The sequence below is a fragment of the Alosa alosa genome, chromosome 10, assembly GCF_017589495.1.
Source record: "Alosa alosa isolate M-15738 ecotype Scorff River chromosome 10, AALO_Geno_1.1, whole genome shotgun sequence".
Taxonomy (NCBI): domain Eukaryota; kingdom Metazoa; phylum Chordata; class Actinopteri; order Clupeiformes; family Clupeidae; genus Alosa; species Alosa alosa.
The window spans coordinates 32,288,102-32,312,989 of NC_063198.1; the positions used below are offsets into that span (position 1 = coordinate 32,288,102).

The window sequence follows — 24,888 nt, forward strand, 5'->3', positions numbered from 1 at the left end:
TTGTATCAAAAGCAAAGAGGCACTTGTTTTAAGCCACACTGTAGTTTCATTATAAGCAGTTAATATTTGCTCTAGAAGGATTACAAAGGATCGCACCTTGAAATCCTGGGAACAATCATATGCTTGATCAGTTGCACCTCATTATCATATGCTTGATCAGTTGCACCTCATTATCATATGCTTGATCAGTTGCACCTGTTTATCATATGCTTGATCAGTTGCACCTCATTATCATATGCTTGATCAGTTGCACCTCATTATCATATGCTTGATCAGTTGCACCTGTTTATCATATGCTTGATCAGTTGCACCTCATTATCATATGCTTGATCAGTTGCACCTGTTTATCATATGCTTGATCAGTTGCACCTCATTATCATATGCTTGATCAGTTGCACCTCATTATCATATGCTTGATCAGTTGCACCTGTTTATCATATGCTTGATCAGTTGCACCTCATTATCATATGCTTGATCAGTTGCACCTGTTTATCATATGCTTGATCAGTTGCACCTCATTATCATATGCTTGATCAGTTGCACCTCATTTCATTGCGAACAACCAGTATGAGTTCAGCTGAAGCACATGGCTGTTGCAAAAAACATGCAGGACAACAACTCATTCCACCGTGATTGCACTTGGATTCGAATCCAAATCACTCAGACCTGAAAAAAAACAACTGGATGCGTATTCTCTGAGGATCTACCCTCTGAGGATCTCCAGCTCAGGTAAGACACCAAGCCGATTTGTGTGCCATTACTGCAAGGCTCCATTCACAGGCTTCAAATCAATGAAACACGACCTCTTTCCAGTATGGTAACTCAATAGCATTGTCGGCGTCCCCCTGTTCAAAGCACAGCCATTAAAACTATTCATCTCTTCTCTGTGTGAGCACTCAACGTCAAGCACTGTGGAGCCATTACGGCTGATCCCACCACCAATACAGGCTAAATATACCACTGACAAACTTTAGCCAAGTTGAGCCTCTCATCTACTCAAAACATGATGAGTGCCAGGGAGTGAAATAACAAACGTATGAGTCAGGCAGTAGGCTATGGACAAACAACATCTAATCAACATCTCATCGAGAAGAAAGTGGAGAAAAAACACAGAATGTTCTGGATGGTCACTGCCATGGACTCGCCAATGCTTGGTTACAAATGGAAATAACTTGGAGCACTAAAGGTCAGCATGATTTACAATGTCTGGGTACACCTCTCTGCAGATATGCAGATTAAGGACATTGTACATGATCTGGGAACAACTTGAAAACACCAGAACAAGTGGCCATCCCAGCTTAACCTTTCCGTTGGGAGGGAAAGCACACTCAATAACCCTGAAACTCAATGTACCAAAAAGCACAGCTTAAAACGAGCTCAACGTTTGTGACCCAAAGACAAACTGCTGCCTGACAGCTGTGCCATCCCTACCAAAATGGCAAAAACCTACAATGGACTGCAGCCTGACTCCTACCAAGCGCTCTCCCTCCTCTGGCCATCCCAGTGGTGCAGGCTGGCCAGAGCCTGGGCAGGGCTTGAACATGCCGTCGCCATTAGACACCGAGAAAAGCACTGCACCGATCCATCAGCCCCATCGATTTCAGATGATTCCAGCACCCAGCGCCCTCACAACCGACTGAGATCCGCGGACGCGCTGCTCGTCTGTGGCAGCATGACCCACTGGAAAACACACTACATTTTCTCATCAATACCATCGGCCAGCCGAGCTACGTCCACTGGAGAATAGCCTAAACTGTCATCACTAGCATCAGCTAGCTGTGCTACATCTGCAGGCAGCTTTATTGGCAATCATGATCGTCTGCTAATGAATGCCGTTTCCCCGTCATTATAGGATGGATTTTTTTTGTTCATTTTTTTGCCCCCAGATTTCACATTGTTTGTAATGAGGAAGATTTTTATTTTCAGAAGTGTGCTTTTTACAGGTGAGATGTTTGATATAACCTGACATATACCCATAGCTTACACATTAGTCAACCGATTATTCACCAGTAATGTGCTTAAAGGGTCGTGATGGATTGGTTTCTAAATATAGAGTTGACCTTAGAAACTCAGCTGGACAATCTTACCCGTACATTGTGATGTCCGACCTGCAATGTGAAGAACCATAATCCTAAAGCTACCTTCTAAAGCAACATCAAATATATGATTCTGTCAGTGCAGTTAAAAAGGAAAGGTCAATTGTCTGATATGCATAACTACCGGTAATCGCCTGGATTAACTACCTCTAATCCAGTGGCTGATGGCTGTTCAGTTCAGATGAAGCTTCCCAGGACACATATTAATAGAGTGAGGACTGAAGATAGCTGATCAGGTCGCCAAAACATGACCAGTATCATTTCAGGCTCTTCTGGACACAAAAGTAGCTCTATTTAAATAGTATACTGCATTTCCTGCTGTGATGTTCAAGCGTTTCACAGGCAGGAAACATTGCTGCTGGTATCAGACAGCTCCATGAGGGGCAAACCCACTCTGCTAAAATAACACTGACCTAGCCAGCGAGGCATTCATTTTTCAGCCTTATCCAGACACCTCACACTCCAACCTCATTTATCCACTTTAAGTCAATCCAGAGGCACACAGCAGTTTCTAACAATGGGTGTCACTAAACTAGATTCACGTGCACTGTATTTAGGACATTCATTTCTTTTTTTTTTTTTTTATCCCCAACAGACATGGTTCCACCCCCTTATAGGCAGACGTGGGGGTGGTTAAATCGTAGAATGCCCCACAATTTCCGAGAGGATTGCTTGTCTATTTAAGGAGGGCAGGAAAACATTTGTGCCGACAGCCCTGACCAAAATCAATACCTGCTCTTGTGCTTCACCACTCCCACTAATACCCACACTTCACAGCCGACTGACCGACCGCACTTCTCTTCCTGCACCGGCACACATGCAGGGCCAGATGGAGCGCTAACATGGGGACGTCCAGGGCAAAATGGCAAACGTGAATGCATTAGGCTGCTGAAAAGGCTTGGCTAGATGAATGAGTCACTCTGGGAATGGGGAAATGTGAAGAGAGCACACACACATAAAAAAACACACACACGGAAAACACACACACACACACACACACACACACACACACACACACACACAGACACAGAACTCACTCAATGGCTTTGCGATGGGGCCGCTTTTGTGTGCCCCGTTAATTGTTCCTCTGGTTTAATTACTGTCGAGTACACGCAAAGCCGAGGCTCCATTCTGCACAGCCAGAAGAGCAACACAGTAGAGTTTAAGAAGAGAAATCAGAAGAGCAACCAAAACTGACCCAAACAGTTCTACTGCGTTTGGCGTGCCGACAAACTTCCATGCATTCCAAAGTCTCTGCTAATCTCTAAATTATATAGCTAAAGGTGTAATGACCTCGACCAGAGAGCTCAGTGATCCTCAACATGTATCTAGTGGCCACTAGAACTAATATTTATACACCGCTGCCACTCCATCCTGAACAAATGGAGTCACATAGATGTAGATAAGCATCTGTGAGATATGGAGGCTCTTTTTTCCCACAAACTGGTTTACTCTACTACTGATATTGTTTATTCTAGTGATGGTGTAGACACCTTTAAACAACAAGTGTGCACTGCTGGAAATGATCAATGGTATCAAGATCAACAAGAAACTCGAGAATAAACATTTCTTTTTCCAAATGAACAATATTATTAATCCCTCTGAAATTGTGCCCAGTGTGCCCATTTCCAAAGCACTGTGGAACCCAGTCCAGCTCCAAGCAGCCACCCGGACACGTTCAGCCACAGGACAGAGTGTAGGACAACATGCATGGGCCAACTGCCAGAGAGAGAGAGAGAGAGAGAGAGAGAGAGAGAGAGAGAGAGAGGTGGGGCAGATAAGGAGGGCAAATGAGGCACTAGGGTGTCGGGTCACCTAGGGTAGCAGCAGTGGGGTGGGGTGGGGGGGGGGGGGGCACTACATCTTTATTCCTCATTCTTTCACCCCTAGCAGAGCTGAGCCTGTCATCAGCAAATCTGAATCAAGCACTTGCAGTGTTGAATGAGAGCGCGCTGTTTGAGTGGAGGGCTAAACTGAACCATTCAGTCGCACATTCACAAGCCAGATTATTAATAGAAAATAAAAACTTTGTTTCCATAGCAACTGTTATAGTCCATATGGAAAGTGTCTCCACCTGTTGCCAAGACAACCAGCCCACGATGAACTCGCAGCTGAGCAATGCTGTGAGGCAGTGATCTTTCCATAAACAGCCTGGACACGGGAAGACAATGGAGATAGGAAAAAAATGGCAGAAAAAACCACAAAGGCTATCTGTCGAATAATCACCTCGTCTGATCTTGGCTATTCCGAAAAGCAGAGGGGTTTTCAGCTCACAATATCAAATCCAGATGTTCCAGATTGTTATGAAAACAGATTTGCAGCTTAAGGCCAGTACAGATTGGCTTGGAAGATATCATTAAACAAGGAATGGGACTTAAATGCTCACCAACCATGGGAATATATATCCCTTATACAAATAAGGAAAAAGACAACAGTTCCAAGTATTACAAATGGAAGATGGCCTTTCTTGAATTCTAAAGTAAATTCAGTCCCTTATTTGTTTCTTCTCATTATTTGCTGCAAAGGTGTCTTTGGACATGATCTTATAAAACATGAAAGAAAACCTTAAATTTCATCTAGTTTTGTTCAAGATTCAATACTTTATTGCCATAAACTCAGTGCAAGTTGCTTCAGTATGCTCACGACAGGACATCAACAAAGACACAAAAAATACATAGAACATATACATGCACTACAACAGTGTAGTGGGGATATAAAGAGTAAGTAACACAAGTTTGTAATATGGAAAAAAACTATCATCCCTGAAGAAGTTCATCTGTAGAAAAGTTGTTAACTGCCAGTTAAACTGCCCAGAACGGAGTGGAAAGGATAAACTGAAGTAAGCTGAACTTTTCCCCCTCACAGACACATATTTCCTTCTGTCTGCACCACCAGTCTCTCTGTCTCTGTCTCTCTCTCTCTCTCTCTCTCTGGACCTCTGAAGGGAGGAGGGTCTGGTTTCTCGGGCCGCTCGACTCTGGGAAGATTCCATCCCCATCATGGCTATCTCTCTCCCCCCTGGAATTTCGGGAGCCCCAGAAATCCCACTCGGCTCTTCCCCACGGACTTCCATGGAAGGGTCAGTTCACACATCCACCCAAGAAACAGGCCAGCAATGTCACCCAGAAGAAGGCCCCCATCTTCGGAGTAAACGGCTAAAAGTAGTCCTGCTGCATCTGCAACTTCTTAAAACTGTCACTGGCCCCTGATCTCAAGTGGGCCATTAAAGCATCACATTCTCCTTCTCCTTTTTCTAGATGTGTTAGGCACCATTCAGAGTTCTTCCACATTCGCTTTTTAATCCAAATCGTAGAATGCAGAATGTCACGACACACATACAGGCCTTTCAAGCTTTCAAACATACAGTTCTGATCTTGACGTCACCACTGAAGAAGTTCAGAACGTATGTGGTTATGTTATGTGGATATACAGAGGACATTGAGAACATTTTGTGGACAAATTTTATGGGCATTTTTAGTATAGTATTAGTTGAAATGTAAGGTCTAAATATTGTACTTACGTCCCAAGAACATCTTTAAAGTCATACATCTCCTTGATGTCACATGTTTTCTTTTTCCATGAGTGTCCATCTTGACCCAAGGGCATTTTCCTGTTGTTACGATCAACTACAGGAAAGCTGAAAAGAATATGAAAAAGAAGAAATGACATGAACAGTGGGGTATCTGGGCACCTGCAGTGGGGTATCTGGGCACCTGCAGTGTATAGACGGGCAGAATTACAGGTGTTCATTTCTGTTAAAGTAAACTTCCAAACTGGTCATTGAAATACACAACATCTCAAGCAGATAGAGTCCTGGCAAAGCTATACGGTATGGCTCAGATAGAGAATAGCCTCTAGTCTTTTCCCTGAGCAGAAGCACTTAATGCAAGTCACTCTTTTAAATTGAGCTGTGAATTTTAATGGAATGACACCAAAAGCTTAAATAGCTAAAGGAATGCTGCAAACCAAGTTTTCATCCAGGAAGGCTTTTTGTCCAGAAAGCCAGGACAGAAAATGAGACCTCTTCTCTTATCTTTGGTCAACATGTGAGATGTGTCTACAGGTTAACTGGACATATAAGGGGTACAATGCAATCGTAATAGACTATATCATGCTGTAAGAAACATTTAGGTTCATATATTTATTTTTGCTTGCTATGCATAGTACTTTACGACCCCAACTATCATCACCTGACTATTGAAAACCACTCCTGTCAGATATCAGCATGTTTTTCAAAAGTTAGGTAGATAAGGAAATTAAAAGTTCTACCAGGACACTTAAAGTGTAATTCCGAAAATTGACCCAAGAGATTTTTTCTGCATTAAAACTGACCCAAGGGTGTTTTCCTGCATCAACGGTTAGACCGATAATTCTCGTCGCAAATCAAAATTCCACTGGAGCTCCAAGTGGATTTGTACACGCAGCTTTACAACACTGTTTACACTTATGGTGTGGGTGCTTGTGCTTCTGTAGGAATCCGCCGTCTTGGTTTGTATAAAAATGAGTATTAAAGGAGAAGTTTGGTGTGGTATTGACCTAAAGTGTGTTGAAACATGATACCGAGTGTGAACTTTTGTCTCATAGCTCATCTCGGCTTGTCCCCTGCACTCCGAAATCTGGTGCTAGTTAGCCAATGCTACCAACAAGATTTCAATGGGGGTGTCTCGGGCATTGGACAAGCCATGCAAATAAATCACTGTTTTACACCATTTACGAGTCTCAAAGTAGCTCCACACTTCATTGGTAGACTTCCGAGGGCCCTGACATTTAAAACGGGACATTGAGAACTTTGAAAAAGCACTGGTAGTTTATTTACAAGACGATTTATACAGACAGTACCTTCAGGAAGTTTACCGTTCGCCGCCATCTTGAATTTAGTCACGATAAGTCGAGCATCGAGTACCAACTAACAGGTATGATAAGGGATCAAATTCCAAAAATAATTCCGTGGAAATGCATGGATTACAGTTGTTTCCAATTGCAGCAACTGGAATGCATTTCCACTGAATTATTTTTACTGTGACTGGCTAGACTATACTTCACAAATACATAGCCTAACCTTTCAATTTGTGCCCATTTTTAGCAACAACCTGACAACCTACATGTCGACTAATGGGCTACAACAACTCCGGCCAATGGAACAACTCCAAGAACAATCGCACAGTGTCTATCAGAACTTCTTCTGTGTATAGCTGACGGATATAGTCGTGCCAAGTCTACTGGGTGCAACACATTTAAAGGTGTCAGGGCTAAGACTGAGTCATGGTGCACAGACTCCTGGTCTTCAACAAACAAAATATCTACTCATTTAGCAACTCTGGCCTCATTTCACAGTTTGACAAGCTGTTTAAATCGATTTGAACTGTCTATCAGAAAGTACGCCTTATAGATAGATAGATAGATAGATAGATAGATAGATAGATAGATAGACACTTTTTGATCCAACTTTTTGCAGACAATGCCCTCCATGGATGTGGAAGTAGACAGGCTTGTACTCAGATTTGCACTAAATAAAACAAGGTAGGCTGAAATTTGGAGATATTTGGTTGGGCTAAGGATTCATCCTGTCCCTATGAGAGGAAAGCAGGCATCAGTAAAATGTTGGCCACACTGCCACTGTAGAAGTGCACTTGGCGGTCCAAGGCTCTCCTTCAGACTGGAGCTGTGAAAGTTTCCATGGCAACCCAAGAAAGGAACCACGGAAACTGCAAAACTAAACTGTACCCGCACACAAAAGCGACAGGTGCACTATTTATTTTTGTCATTTGGGTCTGACACACACACAGACACACACACACTTCTTATGAGTTGAATGTTTGAATTGTTGAGAGAATTGCTTTAAAAAGCTTAACCTGTTTACCATGTTGTTAGTCGCTTCGGCTAAAAATGCATCAGCCAAATGTAATGTAATGTAATGAGTTTATCCCTCTCCTCTCCGCCGCTGCATAACACAGCCCTGTGGAGGGCTGATTCCTTCTTAAAAGTGGTGGAGGACGTTGCAGGCCATTTTTTGCAATCCTTTCGCTAAAGCAACTTGGTAAGAAGCAAGACGAGGAACCAAGAATGTACTACAAAAGCCTGCACTGTGTTCAAGACCACAACTGGGCCTAAATTTAACCTGTAATGTTCACACAGGAAATAACGAAATAGCATGACTTCTTCAAACTCACTGGCCTGCAAGCTGTACAATGTAAACCCCCTTTGGGTCAGGTTATTAAAGGAGAAAAAATATAGTTTCACACAATGGTAATAGTAAAAATGCACACACTGATACGTTTAAAATTATTATACCACAGAAGTGCACTGACAACACACTCTCCAAGTTCTTTCGTACACCTGAGTGTATATTGACTGAAATATTAACTTCAAGATAATTGACAAGATGTAACTGACGTTCTAGATTGGTCACAGCTAGCACATTTTTTTCCTGCACAAATCTTACCTTATGCCAGTGTCATGAGAACATCAGTGAAGAACACAAGAACCATGTGAACATCAAGATCAGCATGGCAATCGTGTCCTTTTAACACAGTTGTAAATACAACAGCACTCTGACATTCATGATTACTGCTTGTCCCCTGGACACATTGAGCATGCTGGGTCAGTGCAACGTCCAGCCAAGGATATGAATGCCAAACAGATTCCTGATGATGTTCCTGTTTTGACATGTTTTTCCCTTGAGACTGTGATCCTTGCAACCAAATGCAACACTGTGGATGCTAACATGCTAAGAACTCAAGGGTATTTTGTCAGCAAATATTTCACCTTGACTGAAGAAGAAAATAAAGTTTGGAACGGGCACAGAGATGAACATTCATGAGACAAGAGAGGTGCGCTTGAGTGATAAAATCAATGGGAAAAAACACAGGCACAGATTGTTCTGGATTTGGTTCATGGGTAATGGGCAGAGGAACAATCGTTTGAGAAGAGAGCATGCAGGTTGAGCTATACATAAGGAACCGGAGCTGGAGAGGATTGATTGTCAACCAGGATATGTGAGGAACCGACCAACACAGACGACTGTCTTTAAGCAGTTAATCGAAACAACCGGATAAAGACTTCGACACATCAACTACAATATCTACAGTTATTGTGCATGCAACATTCTCATACGGATTGTGTAAATGACATATAGAGGAACGTGATACTCACTGGTTTCCCATTGCTGTGCGGTGAACAGAAGACACACAGAAAGTGACACAACCACCTTTACCTGGCTGGGTCGGGGGCGACCGGAGCCGTGCCTTGATCATGACAACCTGTGACACACACAGTGGCTGGCCTGGGCCAGCTTTTGCGACACCCTGCAGCAGCACTTCGGGACCTCCCTTTTTAAGCGTGACACCACGGTGCTCGCGTTCCGACAGGATGTGGGAGACACTGTGCATGCACGGTTTCACTGCCGGGCCGAACAAGGCACAACAATGCAGCTGACATCTGCCATTAGGAAAATACTTTCACTTTCGAACATCGACTGACATAGCTGGAAACACAGAGCCTTCCCTCTCAAGCTCAATCTGGGAATATGACACCTTTTTCCTTTTTTTTATATTCTATTTTTAATGTACACCTCTGTCTTCTTGAATTTAAAACAAGTCCAAAGACCAAACCAGTCAGCAACATCTGCGGTTCATGACACACCGACACCATCTTTGGGCATTTTACACTGTTTTATTGTCCTCTTATCTGCGGCAATGGCAGATAAGGATCGGTTCCTGATTGAGAGGCGTTCTACATTTAGTTAAGTGATGATTTGTGCACAGCAGTGCTTGCAAAAGCCATGAGAACAGGTTTTAGTCATGAGGTCAGTAAACTCGGGAGAGGTCTCCTCTGCGCCAGACTTAGTCACCTTATGTAGGCCTACACCCCCAGGCTGACCAGGTGTGGCCCTAAAAAATGCAAAGGCAATGCTTAAAGAGGTTTACCATACCATAAACCTATAGGGCTGAGCAACCAAGACCACATTTTACTTGGCTGCCAGTTCCAGTCATTTAAAAACAAAAATATAATCAGGCACAACAGAGTTCAATCAATAGTCACATCTGGGCAAGATCTAGGCCACATGCCCTGGTGCATTTAATCATGCTGTTATGATCAGACAGTAAAATGGCAATGTGTTAACTGATCAAATGGAACATACAGAGAATAAAGAATTCCCTTCGGCACACATTCCCAAGATGTATGTAAGTATGCAACTAGGGATAGCCACAAGAAAACCTGTTCTAATCTTGACCAGTGCTCAGTGGTTCTCCTTCACACTGTTTACCGCAGAACATCAAGCTGATGTTTTAGAAGTGCGGACAGACGGGAATAGCACATTCCAGACGTTGCTGATTTCAGGAAATAAGTGGGTTACTTGTAGTTTGACAGGTCGAGTTGCACGCTGAAATTGTTCCTCCAACATTCCAACTAAAACAAGAGTGCTACATAGCCTAGCTCGACTAAATTTATCAGAATCTTATTTATTTTTTTATGCAGCATCCTCCAGTTAAACTGAAAAGGAAAAGTGTTGTCATTTCACATCATAATTTCTGCCTTCCTAACCACGTCCGTCTATTCTCAATACACTGATGAGGCTGACCCTTCTAGCTCCGTGTATGAACTCGCAGCACCATATGCATAAGTGATGTTCAACTATCAATTATTGATTTCCAAAAATCCGTGGCGGCAAAATCCATTCCGTAGGACAACACTCAAGCAATGATCATGAGATCTGTTTCACAGCACATATATTACCACTGTGAGTACGCCCATTCTACCTTCCACGCGATTCAATTCAGTGTGCAACTCAAGCCAGTAGTCTATTTGACAGGCTAGTTTCTACGATAACGATAAAAACAGCGAAAACCTTCTTGCAGCTCTATGCGACTCCTCGTGCATTATGCAATGTTAAACATGAATTACACAAGAATAGTTGATTTACCTGTAAATTGCTCTTGGGGATTCTCCTCTGTATGCCTGTGTCGAATAGGACTGCCCTCAGTCTGCTGAAGACTGGATCCTCTGACAAACCCACCAGTAGGCTACTTTCCTGACGTCAGAGTGATCAGTAGAGGGAGTGGCTTGACCATGAAGAGGGACGATCTGTTCGATCCTAAGCCAATAGGAGACTCATTCCACTCAGGTTTCGCTGCAATTCGCCTGGCATCTTGCCAGTACCGGTGTACACACTCGTCCACCCATGTTACTGTACACTGTATTTTTGTTCTTCTGTTGATTTCTTTTACAAAATATAATTTAAAATGTAAAGTGGTGTGAAGAATGGCAGGCCAAGTAATTGCAAGATACGCTAGCGTGTGTTGAGAATGTATCCTTTTGATTTTAATAGGCTATAAAAGATAGAAAGCTCCAGCTTACAAATATGACTGAATGATTTAAGTTTGTTTGTTTCATAGAATGCCACTTGGCTAGTACAAGTGGTCTATGGGTCTACTTACTACAGAGCCTATATAATCTTTTTCAGGGAAATCGTATAACCACATAATGTCTCGGCTTCCTTAAAGACTCTTAAGATTGTTTGGACTCCCTCCGGAAGGAGCAATAGACTAAACAAAGCAGATCCGCAGCTTTGAGGATGAGGAATCCCAAGCCCCATTATTGTTGAACAATTGCGCCACGCTGTGTCCACCTGAGGTCCAATCAGACAGCGTACCCGGGACAGGCTGTTCCAGTGTCTCCTTGTTATTTAGGCTTATCTGGATCTCATACATACAGCATTACGTATAGACAATTGACGATCATCAATTATTTTAATTGAATTTCTTTTTTGTAATCAACTTTTTATGAACACCATTAGGCCTATAACACACACGAGTCATGACAGTTAGGCCTACTATCAAATGGGGGGAGGGTCCCTCTCCCCACACACACACACCTCTATTCACATTTCTAATAACGAATTATTCCTATCATGAATGTGCTTGATAAATTATAAGTGTGTGCTAATTGACCAACATGAGCTTTGATCATTTTAATGTGGTCACACTCGGGTTACTCTAACATACACTTCAAAGCTAAATTTACCTATTTTAATGTCTGGATTATGTCCCAAATGACAAGACAGGATAGTGCTTAAAACTATAAATAGCAACATTGCTGGCATTCAGAGCCGGACAGTAACGGAGTACATTTACTTGAGTACAGTAGGCCTACTTGAGTACAGTTTTGAGGGATCTGTACTTTACTCGAGTATCATTTTTGGGGAGTACTCATGACTTTACTCAAGTACATTTGAGAGGCAAATATTGTACTCTTTACTCCATTACATTTCTATCCATAACCGTGAGTACCCCTGAGTAGGCTACTTCTTCTAAAAAAAAAAAGGAAAAAAGAAAAATCTCGGAAACCCTCAATTTGTTGTTTCCCTCTCAAACGTGATTAGATTGTGCAGGCACCACTGATTGGGACAGCCTATCAGCAATCACCTTCAGCTTTCCGCCAAAGTCAACTCCATGGTCAGATTTAGATAAGAGACTAAACCATGGACGAAACAATGGATAAAGACGCAGAAGGTCCATCCCGGGAATGTACCGACCTGTAGCCCCACCTCGCCAGACTATTTCAATATTTCAAGTTAATGATAGTTTTTGCTTCGGTGTTTCAATTACAACATAGTATTTTGTATCTGAAATACGTATTTTAAATACATGTATTAGAAATACTGCCCATCCCTGGCAACATGGTAAAAAGATGAAAATGACTTGATTTTACTTTCAATTCCTTTTACATTCTCCAAGGTATTAACATTAACATAACTCCATGTAGGACGTTTCTGTACATAAATGTAAGCACTGTTAGCCCTGGAAGCTAATGTAATTTGCTGCCGCTAGGGTGCGTCTAGATTTCTAGGCTAAAGCACTGTGGCAGTAGTAATGCAATATTTAGAAAATAGGCTACTCTTGTACTCTTGATACTCAAGTACTTTTACAAACAAGTACTTAAGTACTTTTACTTAAGTAGACATCTGACTGTTGTATTTTTACTTGTAGCCTACTTGAGTAAAATTTAGCAAAGGGTATCTGTACTTTTACTCAAGTAATGAAGCTGTGTACTCTGTCCGCCTCTGCTGGCATTGCCTGATTGTCTGATTTACATTAAGCGAGAGAGAGGGAGAGAGAGAGAGAGCGAGAGAGATCTATGTGTTCTCTGAATATGTTTGTTTACTTTTTCAAATGCATGTTGAGACAATTGTGTAAAATACAAATATTCCAGTAGCAAAGACAAAACACACACACACTGGATAACTTTAATAACTTATTTGTCTGCTGCACATTTAATAAGTTAATGACATACATATTAGTTTACAATCTCTTTTTATGAGATTCAGAGTAAAGCAAATATGGAAAGGAAACAAGGATTTTGTGTGAAGCTGTCAAGCTGCAGAACAACCCCGCATTCTTCAATTTCTCCACAAGGTGGAGCCAAAACGATACATTGAGTAAATGTGATCTCATACCAATGACAATAAAAAGGTATGAACAGCATGCTGCCATGCTTAATATGATTTTTTAGTTATCTTAAGTCATAAAGAAATAACTCAAACTTATTCCTGTATGGATATAATGCAGTCAGTGAGATAAAAATCATACACTTTTATTTATCCTTAGCAATCCTAAGCTATCCAGGTGAAACACACTCAGTGTTTGTTTGTCATCTGTTCTTCCAACTACAGAAACCAAGGCCGACAAGCCTAGCTGAGTGAGAGTGAGGTAGAGATGGATGCAACCCCAGGAGACTACAATGCCCCAAATAAGAGAATAACCAAAAGCTGGATACATAATAATAATAATGATAATAATAATAATACATTTTATTTAAAGCGCCTTTCAAGTCACCCAAGGACACTGTACAATAAGACAAAAGGATATAGACATAAGAGTAGCATAAAAACATCAAACAGAGACAGTATACAAGAGAACATAGACATAAAAGCAACATATACAGGGACAGTACAAGTAGACAGTACACTTAATAAAACACACTATACATTCAGCAGGAGACAGACATTGCCAACAAAAGTAAAATAGCAATAGAGGAGCGGGTGGGATGGAGGAGGCCTGGTTATGAGGAGGAAGGAAAAGCAAGAGTGAAGAGGTGAGATTTTAACATGGATTTAAAGGTGGACAGGGAAGTGCTTTGACGTAATGCAAGTGGGAGGGAGTTCCAGAGTTTGGGGCCAACCACGCTAAAGGCCCCGTCACCCATGGAACGGAGATGTGCAGTGGGGGTGGATAGGAGGTGGGCATCAGTGGAGCGTAAGGTGCGGGTTGGTTGGTAAGGGGTCAGGAGGCTTGAAAGATAAGAGGGTGCAAGATTATGTTGTGCTTTGAAGACAAGAAGGATGATATTGAATGGATTACGGTATTGTACAGGGAGCCAGACTAGTTGATGGAGGATGGGAGTGATATGTTGCCAGGGCCTGGTACGGGTGAGAACTCTTGCAGTGGAATTTTGTATGTATTGTAGCCTGTCTAATATCTTTGCTGAGACACCAAAGAGCAGGGCATTACAGTAGTCAAGTCTGGAGGTTATGAAAGCATGAATGAGAGTCTCAGCAGTGGTGGGGTTAAGGGACGGGCGGAGTTTGGAAATGTTTTTAAGGTGGAAGAAGGCTGTTTTAGTGATGTATTTGATGTGAGAGTCAAAGGAAAGGGTAGAGTAAATTATGACACCAAGGTTTTTGACTTCAGAGGTAGTGGTGGTAAAGTAACCAGGGATGGATAACTGTGATTGTTCCAGCTTTTTTCAGTACAGATGGTGTGGCAATGAGTATGGCTTCTGTCTTGTCATGATTTAATTTGAGAAAGTTCTGTGTCATCCAGTTGCTTATGGCATTGAGACAGGTGACCAGATTGGAGGGAGGGAGTGTGTGGGAGGGCTTCGTGTGAATATAGATTTGTGTGTCGTCAGCATAGCAGTGGAAGTTTAAACCATACTGACGCAAAATATGACCAAGGGGGAGGATGTAAATGACAAAGAGCAGGGGACCTAAGAGAGTACCCTGGGGAACACCATGTGAGAGGGGTGAACTGACATGGCCTGTATCAGCCACAAGGAGTAGGTCATTTGTGACCTTGACCGGATTGCCTCTCAGACATAGCTACATGGATGAAGGCACACCACCTCCAGCTGAACCTCTCAAAGACTGAACTGCTGGTCCTCCCAGCTAAACCTACCATACACCACGACATCAACATCAAATTTGACTCCCTGTCTGTTTCACCTACCAGGACTGCAAGAAATCTAGGAGTTGTTCTCGACAACCAACTAAACTTCTCAGATCATGTTGCCTCAGTAAGCCTGGTCATGCCCGTTTAGCACTCTACAACATACGGAAAATCAGGACTTACTTGACTCAAGATGCTACCCAACTTCTGGTTCAGGCAATAGTCATCTCACGACTTCGACCACTGCAACGCCCTCCTGACAGGTCTCCCAGCCTGCGCCCAGTGAAACCACTTCAGATGATCCAGAGCACTTGGCGGGCGGCGCCTGGTCTACAACCAACCCAAAAGGGCACATGTTACCCCGCTGCTCATCAAGCTACACTGGCTACCTATGGCGGCCCGCATCAAATTCAAGGCTCTAACGCTTGCCTACAAAGTAGTCTCTGGTTCTGCTCCTACCTACTTGAATGCCCTCATACAGAAATATGCTACCTCCAGACCGCTGCGCTCCTCAGACGAACGACGTCTAGCTCTACCACCAGTACGCTCAGGCCAATCCAAACTTTTCTAATCTGTTGTTCCTCGTTGGTGGAACACACTGCCAGTTCCTACAAGGGCAGGGACATCCCTCTCCATTTTCAAAAAACTCCTGAAGACCCAGCTCTTTAGAGAACATCTCCTCTCATAGCAACACTTACAACAAGTCTTGCTGATCCTAGCACTCACCAGCCTTCTTAAACTGACACGTAACTGTTAAAAACAGCACTCACTGATGCACTTATTTTTACTGTACTCTAATGTTTTTTAAATTGTCCTAAAATTATTGAGAATTGCTCTAAAACTTAAACTGTTTACCATGTTGTTAGTCGCTTTGGCTAAAAAAGCGTCAGCCAAATGTAATGTAATGTAATGACCAGGGCCGTCTCGGTGCTGTGATGATCCCTAAAACCAGACTGAAACACTTCCTATAGGGCATGAGCAGTCAGGTGTTCTTGGAGTTGTGTGGCTACAGTACGCTCAAGTAGTTTGGAAATAAATGGCAGGTTGGAGATGGGACGGTAGTTTTTGAGATCATCAGTAGCTGCTCCAAATTTTGAAATTGCAGTACATCCTGAGATGATTTCTTTTAAAATGGCCTACTCAACCTTATGGTTATGTCTGTGGCTGATGTACCTTGGCCATCAGCTATTTGAAACATTACCTAACACCTTTGAAGTCCTTGCTACATTAATAATACACCACTGACTCTATAACTGTAGAAGGTATGTTGGTAGCTGACACGCCACATGTCACAAGCTGATATAAAAACTTTAAAGTAGGCTTATTATGTCTGTAGATTGCACGTTACCACACAATAGTGTTGGAGTTTTTTTTTTTTATAGAAATAGAAAGACAGATAGAAGACCTTTGGAAAGCATATTATAATTGTTATATTAAAGATGAATGAAAGCGTTTGCTAAATGTCACTTCAGACCTAGTCTACTTGTCAGGAGGGGTAGGCTATGTTTAAAAATTAAAAAGGAAAGAAAATAGGTAGGCTAAACAACTTGCAGAGGACGTAGCGATGTCACAATACCTGTCTCTGATGTAACAGTTAAGGTTTACATTGTATCTTTGACCCATTTGACTTGGAAGTCACCTAGACAAGAACGTGGCGGGGGTGTGCTCCTTTTTCCAGTCAGTCCCCGCGCAGTCGATTGGCTACTGATGAAGTGGGTAGCCGGCGGAAGTGCGCAACTCATATGACAGGAGGAGGGAACTACATGTACTTTTCTAGATTGTAAAGCATTGCATTTGGTCAGTGTAACTACTGCACTCGCCGGGAGGTTCACCTAGAAACATCTGAACTGAACTGACAGCTAACACAATGAAGATCTGGACCTCCGAACACATATTTAAGTAAGTGTATTGTTCAATCTTTGACATCAAATATAAACATCTACCTTTCTTCATAAATCCATGCGAAATTGCAATTGAATGATCTCGCTATTTGCTAGCCAGCTAACGTTAGTTATGCACATGTTAGCTATAGCCACCCTAGCTAACACTGCTAACAGTGTAAAGAAAAGTTATATCAGAATTGAACAGGTTATTTTTTAAGTTGGCGATATTGCTTTGTTTTAGAGTCATGTGGGTATGCCTTGTACCTCAATAAGATATTTGTCCTCTAAGAGGAACTGACTTAAGTTACTGTCGGTGAAGTCCTAAGTTATCGTTAAGCTTCAGCCTGGAGTGTAACGATAATGATGGCATATTTGGCGGTGTTATGTAAAAGAACGGCCTCGTGGATTTGTAATAGATTATCAACCTTGAACACTGCAAGTATACCTTTTATAAAAACAGATGCCTGTTAAGAAAAGTTACACTGAAATTGGTGAATGGTGATGTCAACTGGTGCTGCATGTCTAACATTACCGTCAACTTAGCCTAGCAATAATAGCAATTCCTAGTGTTAGCCGGGTGGCCTGTGAAAAGACTAGTGTTAGCTAACTTACACAATGTCACTTTGGGGAACGAAGCTATCTTGGTAACTAGCTATTCAGTTTGGTTTGATATCCTGAAAGTATCCTTACTGACAACGTTATGGATCTTGGGCAGTAATGATAGCAGCTAGTAACTTAAACGTTAACGTAAGTTACATTTTAACGTTAGTTTAGTGGCTATCGGTGTTAGGGCTAACATTAGCATAACGTTAAATCATCGTATGGAGTTTTAAGTTAGCCTAACGTCACGTGAGCTTTTTTTTTTAAACACATGGTGTGTCATTTTAGGTCCTTTGCTTACTTACACTTAAACGGTATCGGTAAAGGATCTTGTTTTCTGATGTTCGGCATGTCTTTACCATAGACTGTAAAAAATAGGTCTTGACAGCGTTAACGTTGCGCTAACCTTAACGTTACCCAAGTTCATTTGTGAATTGGTGTAGCTGCTAACCTTGCTAGCTTGATAACACGTTTGGATGCAACGGTGTCTACTTCTGTAAACAAAACATATACATATAATGCTCTTTGTGTCATAAAATATGACTAATGCTAAATTTGAGCATTGTCTCTGCAGGATAGTATTACAATGAACGGTCTGCTCCTGCCCGCTATCAGATCGTACCACGACGACAAGTTCAGTGATTGCGTAACTACCCTTGACTGAAAAGCTAGCGCTAACCTTTTCCCCAGATTTTGCCGCGCCGCCCATTTTACGTCAGTGTGCACATGGTTTCTCGCGAACACCATGGCAACAGCTCACAGTTGTCAAGATATCAAAGATGATAGAGTTCTTAATATGGTAGAATTTTCTTTTTTTCCAATGTATGGATGGGATGCAGCCACGATTTTAAACATGCGGTTAACATCTCGAATGAACAAATTGGCGTTGCTTGTCAAATGCTCTGATAAATGTGACTTGCAGTGCATTCTCAGTAGCTACAAGGTGAAGTTTTTAATATTTTTTTTTTTATCAGAAATCACGTGGAAAGAGTAGGTTCTCAATGTCAATTTCTATTTATCTATAGAGCACTTTTGAAACGATGGCAGTTGACCGGAGTGCTGAGGTTGAAACAGTTAATGGTTCCTTTGGTATTTTAGCAAGTAATGAGTGTTGGCCTTAGCTTTTCACTGATCTCGTGCAGCTCACAGGGTTTAAATTGAAGTTGCTAAATTGAAACCGAGTCCTTGAATGCTCCAAGTCATGTGGCTAGATTGAACTTAGCAAGACATCTCTTGCTCTGAGATAAAGTGGGTACCATTACCAAATCATATACCAAAGGCTATCCAAGGACCCTAATAAAGCACACTTTGTAGAAGATTAACTAAGGTGAATGTGTCACTATGCTTCTTAAGCAATCTAGGTAACGGTCCGTGTGTCTCCTATTTTCTACAGCCACCCATGGGAGACGGTGACCAAAGCTGCCATGCAGAAGTACCCCAACCCCATGAACCCCAGCGTAGTTGGAGTGGACGTGCTGGACAGGAGTGTGGACACCCAGGGACGGCTCCACAGCAAAAGACTACTGAGCACAGAATGGGGTCTTCCATCCATAGTGAAATCGGTGGGTTGGTGTTCTTCTAACCATCACTCAGTCGTTGTGAACAGGATTCTTTTTTGCCAATGTTACTGTCGATCCGTTAAGTGCATTAATGTTTCGAGAAGTCTGTCAGGAAGTGGTCACAGCCACGAGAAGAGATGTCTCGAGATGGTGTCGCTTCCTTTTGCCGCAGTCATGGTACTTCCACTAGCCCTGGACACACTCGTGTTATCTAACAATCCAGTGCCAAAATTAAGTATCCCAGCCACATCACCTGGCAAGTAATGTGTGCAAACAGCTGACCGTATTGAAGGACTATTTCTGTGTGTGTGTGTGTGTGTGTGTGGGGGAGGTGTACAGGGTGTTATGTATGGCTGACTGCCAGTTTTTTCCCAGTCTGGCACATGCCGTCCAGGGCCATGCCTCCCGTCACCCTCGTGGAGTGGCGTAGCTGCTTTTCCACCAGCAGTGCTTCGTTTGGCGGTCAGACTTCACACAGATTGGTGTACGCACAGGCACACTGGGGGCCCTGACCTTTGTCCTCGTACAAAGTTTGCTCACCTTGGCCTCTGCAGAGCTAACGTTGTGCAGATAGATTTGGCCCAGTCCTCATATGATTGGAGGTGCAATTAGCTAGTTAGATTGTGTGGAAATCTGTCTGAAAAATGTTGTGCAAATAGTCACATGCCAGCTGCCCCTCCACGTGATTGCAATAGTAGGTCAGACACATTCAGTGAAGCTAATCTTTGTGCGGTTCTCTGGAGTTCTTTGTTTTGTCTTTTTGAGACATGATGAGCACAATGTAAAATCAGGTTACACTGGTTTTAGCTTATAGTCATGATTGGGAAAACATTGTACAGCACTATTTGCCTTGTACTTTGTAATGTGTAGTAACATACACAGACTATTATTATTCTCATAGTAAAAATAACTAAAATGATTAAATAATTTGGAACTCTTGGTAGTGATTATTGTGTTTATTGGTTTGACATGTCAGCACTGTCTTGCATGATTAAAGCTAACCAGTCTTGGCTACCTGCGGCAGTGTGAACTAGTCCGGCCAATGACTGCGTGTCTCTTCTTGACTTAGGTCCAAGAGAGGTCACGAAAGGTAGTACGAGTCGTCTATTAATAACATGCCTAAGTCCTCAAGCACTCTTTGCTCCCTGCTTTCAAACTAGTTGACTAGAACGTGCTAAATCAATTGCTACCTCACTATAAATGCCTTTCTAAGAACCAAGGAGCGTCAGCCTCGGAAACTAGAAGCACATGCTACAGATGACTGAGGCAATGATCTGTCTAATGTGGATGAGGGATCTTGGAATAAGAAGGGCAACGGTCTGACTAATCACTGAGAGAGGATTAGTCTATCTGTCAGTCACTGTTGCTATTGACCTCTCTGCCAGTAATATTTAGTAAAGTAAGCACCTATTGTATGCATGGTTTGGTGACTTTTTTTTTTTACTATTATTATTCTTATTGTCACTGATTTGCCCTGTGCTTGTGTTCCCTCAGATCATTGGAAACACGCGGTCGTGCACTTACATCCAGGAGCACTCAGTGGTGGACCCTGAAGCAAAGACATTTGAGTTACAGTCAGCCAACGTGAGTCTAACACAGCAATCAAACCTAACAATGTGACAAGCACAAAGCCTTGGTGTTCACACTGTGTGGGCAGGAAGCTCTGCCAGTTTAAATAATGGACCATACGTTTGAGCCTAAACCAGATTTGACTTGAAATGAGACTAAACCAGATTTGCGCAGAACACAGTCTTTTCACTAGGGTGGAGGTGAACAGAGACTTGACTGTTTGTTTTTGATTAATTAATTTATTTTCTGCCATTTGCAGATCACATTTACAAACATGGTTTCAGTGGACGAGAGACTCATCTACAGGCCACACCCAGAGGACCCGGAGAAGTAAGACCTTCAATTCTCACTCTTTGTCTTTTGTCACGCTTGCGTTAACATTTCATGGTGCTCTGCCAGTTTCGAGGGCACGTTAAGGGCTTGTGATGTCCTGGCCTAGTCGCCGAGCTGTCTGATAGTTCTAGTCGAGGGATAAGTGTCCCAGTTGTGCTCACTGTGCTAATCTCTGCAGGACGATACTGACTCAAGAGGCCCTCATCTCTGTGAAGGGAGTAAGTCTGAGCAGCTACCTGGAGGGAGTCATGGCAAGCACCATCTCAACAAACGCTAGCAAGGTGAGTGTCTCGACTGGTGCAGGAATGGACATTACGTGTAAACAAGGTCCAGATCAGATTCATACTTGTACTGACTGCAGGGCATCGACTTAAGTTTTCCTGCCAAGGTCAGGATTTGACCTTCAGTCTTCAGTATCATGGTCAAGGACATATTTTGAGAGCATATATGCAGTCATGCTAGCCTGATGAGCCAGACCCACATTAAAATGTAGGGTCTGGGGACTCACCGTTGGCAGTGCTCAGTCCGAGGGGTGGGATAATCGGTTATCTTTCAAATTCCCTCTGCACGCAATAGGACAGCACTACAACTCATGTGTCCCATGCGTTTTCCCACCAGCGGAGCTAGTTGGCTAGTTCAAACTTTTGCCAACTTAAAAAAAGCTTAACTCGTGTCACGCTGTTCGCCAACAGCAACATCCATTTCTTTGTTTTCAAGTAGCAGGGAATTCAAGCCGAACCGTTCATTCATCAATCATTATGTTAAGCCTGCCTAACGTCTCTATACACGATGTGATTGGCCCTATCGAAGTTTCCAGCTCGCAAGCCTAGCCCGGGCAGCGAACTACATTTGCTGCCGCTAGGGTGCCTCTAGATTTCTAGGCTACAGTCATGCATTCAAGTCATCAAATATGTAAACCATGGCAATGTATTGAAAATGTCTTATGACCCTTTGGAAATTGTACTTTAGACTGAAATGAAGTCCGCACGTTGGATAACAAACCCTGGGTTGTCGTCTCTGTCCACAGGGTCGGGAAGCAATGGAGTGGGTTATCCGGAAGCTGAACGCAGAGATCGAAGAACTTGCCGCCACAGCCCGTGGAACCATGCGGACCCCCATGGCAGCGGCAGTCACAGAGAAATGACCCTTCCCCTCTCCGATATCTATTTAACATCTCTCGGTCTATCACTTCATTCTCGATCTGCATTCCCTGCTCTCTCTCTCTCTCTCTCTCTCTCTCTCCCTCTCTCTCTTTCTCTCTCTCTCTCGCTCCTCTTCTCCTGTGCCAGCACTTGAAGCCTCCTTCTGTGTTGCCCATACTTCCTTAGTTCTTTCATTTTTTTATTTCCATTCATGGAAAGGTATTTTATCCATCTCCCTTCGTCAAAGCCTCTACATTAGATGCTGAAGGGATACCTGGGCAGCGACACACAAGGAGGCTCATCTACCACAGCTTCAAGGCTCCCGAGACGGTCGGTCTTGGAGTCTGTCTTTCGGTGGACACTTAAGGACTAGAGCTCATTCATGTCACAGGGTGGCAAGTTGGGGGAAGTGGATATGCAATAATGATAAAACAAATAATACAAAAAAAAAACAGAACAGTACCAACGAAAAGGTCGCCAGTGCCAGGAGCTCTTCCTATCATGTTTTTTGTTTGTGTTCGGCCTTTGCACAAGATGCGTTGTTTGGCCCTCTTTTTGTCACACGGCCAGCACTCTGAGCAGTGCAGGTGGTTGTGTTTCAATAGGGCTGCGCCGTAGACAGCAGGGGTCACCGTGCCAGCAAGTCCACCTGACTCTCACCTGCCGCGCTCTCACGTGCAGGACCACACCAACAGCAACAACAACCATTAGTGTGGAGCTATGAAAGGATCAGCCATGGTCTTTATGCAGCACAGTGCCAAGATTTCTTCATGCGACAGCACTCCCTAAGCTTGGTCATATGAGCTGTGAATGCCTCAGTCCACTCTCAACAGCTATTCTGCTTAACATGCTGGGAAGGGTTTCCCTTCTGGCTCCTCCGGACTTGAACGTCAAGTACTGTACAAGTTATAACAAACAGTAATGAATAGTAAATAACTCAGATATTGTCAAATATTTTTTTATTTTGATATGTCTATTCAAGGAAATATTTGAAGGGATCAAAATATCGGTTTGTTTTCTTTCTCTGATAATAGTTCATAGAGAGGACCATCTTGAATGCGTAGTCTTTAGATATTGACTGTAGGCTTGATGTGTAAGCAGACAGTTTTCTTTTTTGGGCAAATAGGCCATAAGCAGAGTGGCTCTCAGAAGAAAACTACCCTAATACCATTGAATTTCCACCTGCCATTTGATATTTACATTTGCTATATTAATAGACCTGCCACTTTTTAAAGCAAATGAAAAAACTACATTATTTGAACTAGCTGTTCAAATAAATATGAAACTGAAATAGCAGTTATCATAAATTGTTACATGGTGTCTCGAGACGTGGTGTCCTTCAGGGTTCACCTTTGAAGGTGGTGTCTGTTGTATGTTCCAAAGGTTATGTCAGCTTGTTGTCCCTAAGGATTGTCCAATCATGATGGTACTATATTTGTTTCTGAAGTACTTAGAAAAAAAAACCCCTCAGCATTTGTTTAACTTATTCCATTTTTCTTTTTAAGTTTTGTCTTTGTCCAACCTCAGAATGAACAGAGTTAACTAGGTGGGGAAGCAATGCAAAGTGTCATGAAACTGCTTTTTCTATTGAAGAGGCCAAAATGTATGAAGTAATGGCAGGACATGTGAAAAGTTATAAACAGGTGGGCTTTTTTTGTTTTGTTTTGTTTTGTTTTTAGTGAAAATACATATTTTTTTCTGACATGGGGAAAACAAATAGCAACTATTTATTTATTTATGATGGGCTTTATGTGTGTTTTCAATGCAGTGGTGATGGCGATGAAAAGCAAGTCTGTTCTCAGCGAGGGGGAAAAAAGATGCTACTGGTGTATTTTCCAGAACACTTGAAAGTTGAATGGCTCGGTGTGTTTTATTGTGCTAAGTACAAAGTAGACAGGATGTTGCAGTCAGTATTGTTAACACATTTTTCTAGACTCATTCCTGTTTGCAGTGTGTACTCAGTTTTACACTTTTAAAATTACTTCCGTTGGAATCCTTTATAAATGGTGAACTGCACTTAACAATGTTGGCTCATGTTGACATTTGTTCTACATTCAGACTTGACAACTGCTAATGGAACAGCATATCTCATTTCTTGTTAACACATTTAATTTTATTGTAAGTCATTGGTTGGATCTGCTGAAAATAAAGAAATGTAAAGATGAAAACATTGTTCATTGTTGTTTTTTAGAAAGCTATGGCCATGACGCGCACCTGTGTGTAAATTTAAGCACATTACATAAAATACAGTTGTAGTTCATGTGGGAATCAGAGGAGAGGGAAATTGTGTGTGATGTGTCTAATCATTGAAAGGTAGGATGGTAGTACTTCAGTATAAATTGTTTTCCTTGTATCTTTTATGTCAAGGGCTCAAGGATTCAAAAAAGACTTTGTCTATCACATAGTAATAGGAAAATGTCTTTGGTTAAGCTCATATGCATATAGGGTTAGAGGCTAAAGCGTAAATAATCAAACAGATATGCGAAGTGGCAATTACCAAGAGGTGACAGCCTGTTTTCTCTCATTTATCATGCATATTG

The 24,888-nt window shown here is 42.3% G+C and overlaps 2 protein-coding genes across 2 annotated transcripts in view; one reads left to right on the forward strand and one right to left on the reverse strand.

The window, feature by feature from the left end:
* LOC125302369 (calcium/calmodulin-dependent protein kinase type 1-like) overlaps positions 1–11,103 on the reverse strand; it is a 39,287-nt gene extending 28,184 nt beyond the window's left edge. The window contains 3 exon segments of the mRNA XM_048255525.1: positions 5,617–5,733; positions 9,249–9,261; positions 11,020–11,103. Of these exon segments, the coding sequence (XP_048111482.1) occupies positions 5,617–5,733; positions 9,249–9,259 (128 nt within the window). The 5' untranslated portion in view covers positions 9,260–9,261; positions 11,020–11,103.
* A 5,844-nt stretch (positions 11,104–16,947) lies between these two features.
* prelid3b (PRELI domain containing 3) lies at positions 16,948–24,516 on the forward strand. The gene is made up of 6 exons (XM_048255417.1): positions 16,948–17,161; positions 19,139–19,307; positions 20,799–20,888; positions 21,133–21,203; positions 21,385–21,487; positions 22,234–24,516. The coding sequence occupies exons 1-6, from the start codon at positions 17,130–17,132 to the stop codon at positions 22,348–22,350; spliced, it is 582 nt and encodes a 193-aa protein (XP_048111374.1). The 5' UTR covers positions 16,948–17,129; the 3' UTR covers positions 22,351–24,516.
* The last annotated feature ends 372 nt before the right edge of the window (positions 24,517–24,888 follow it).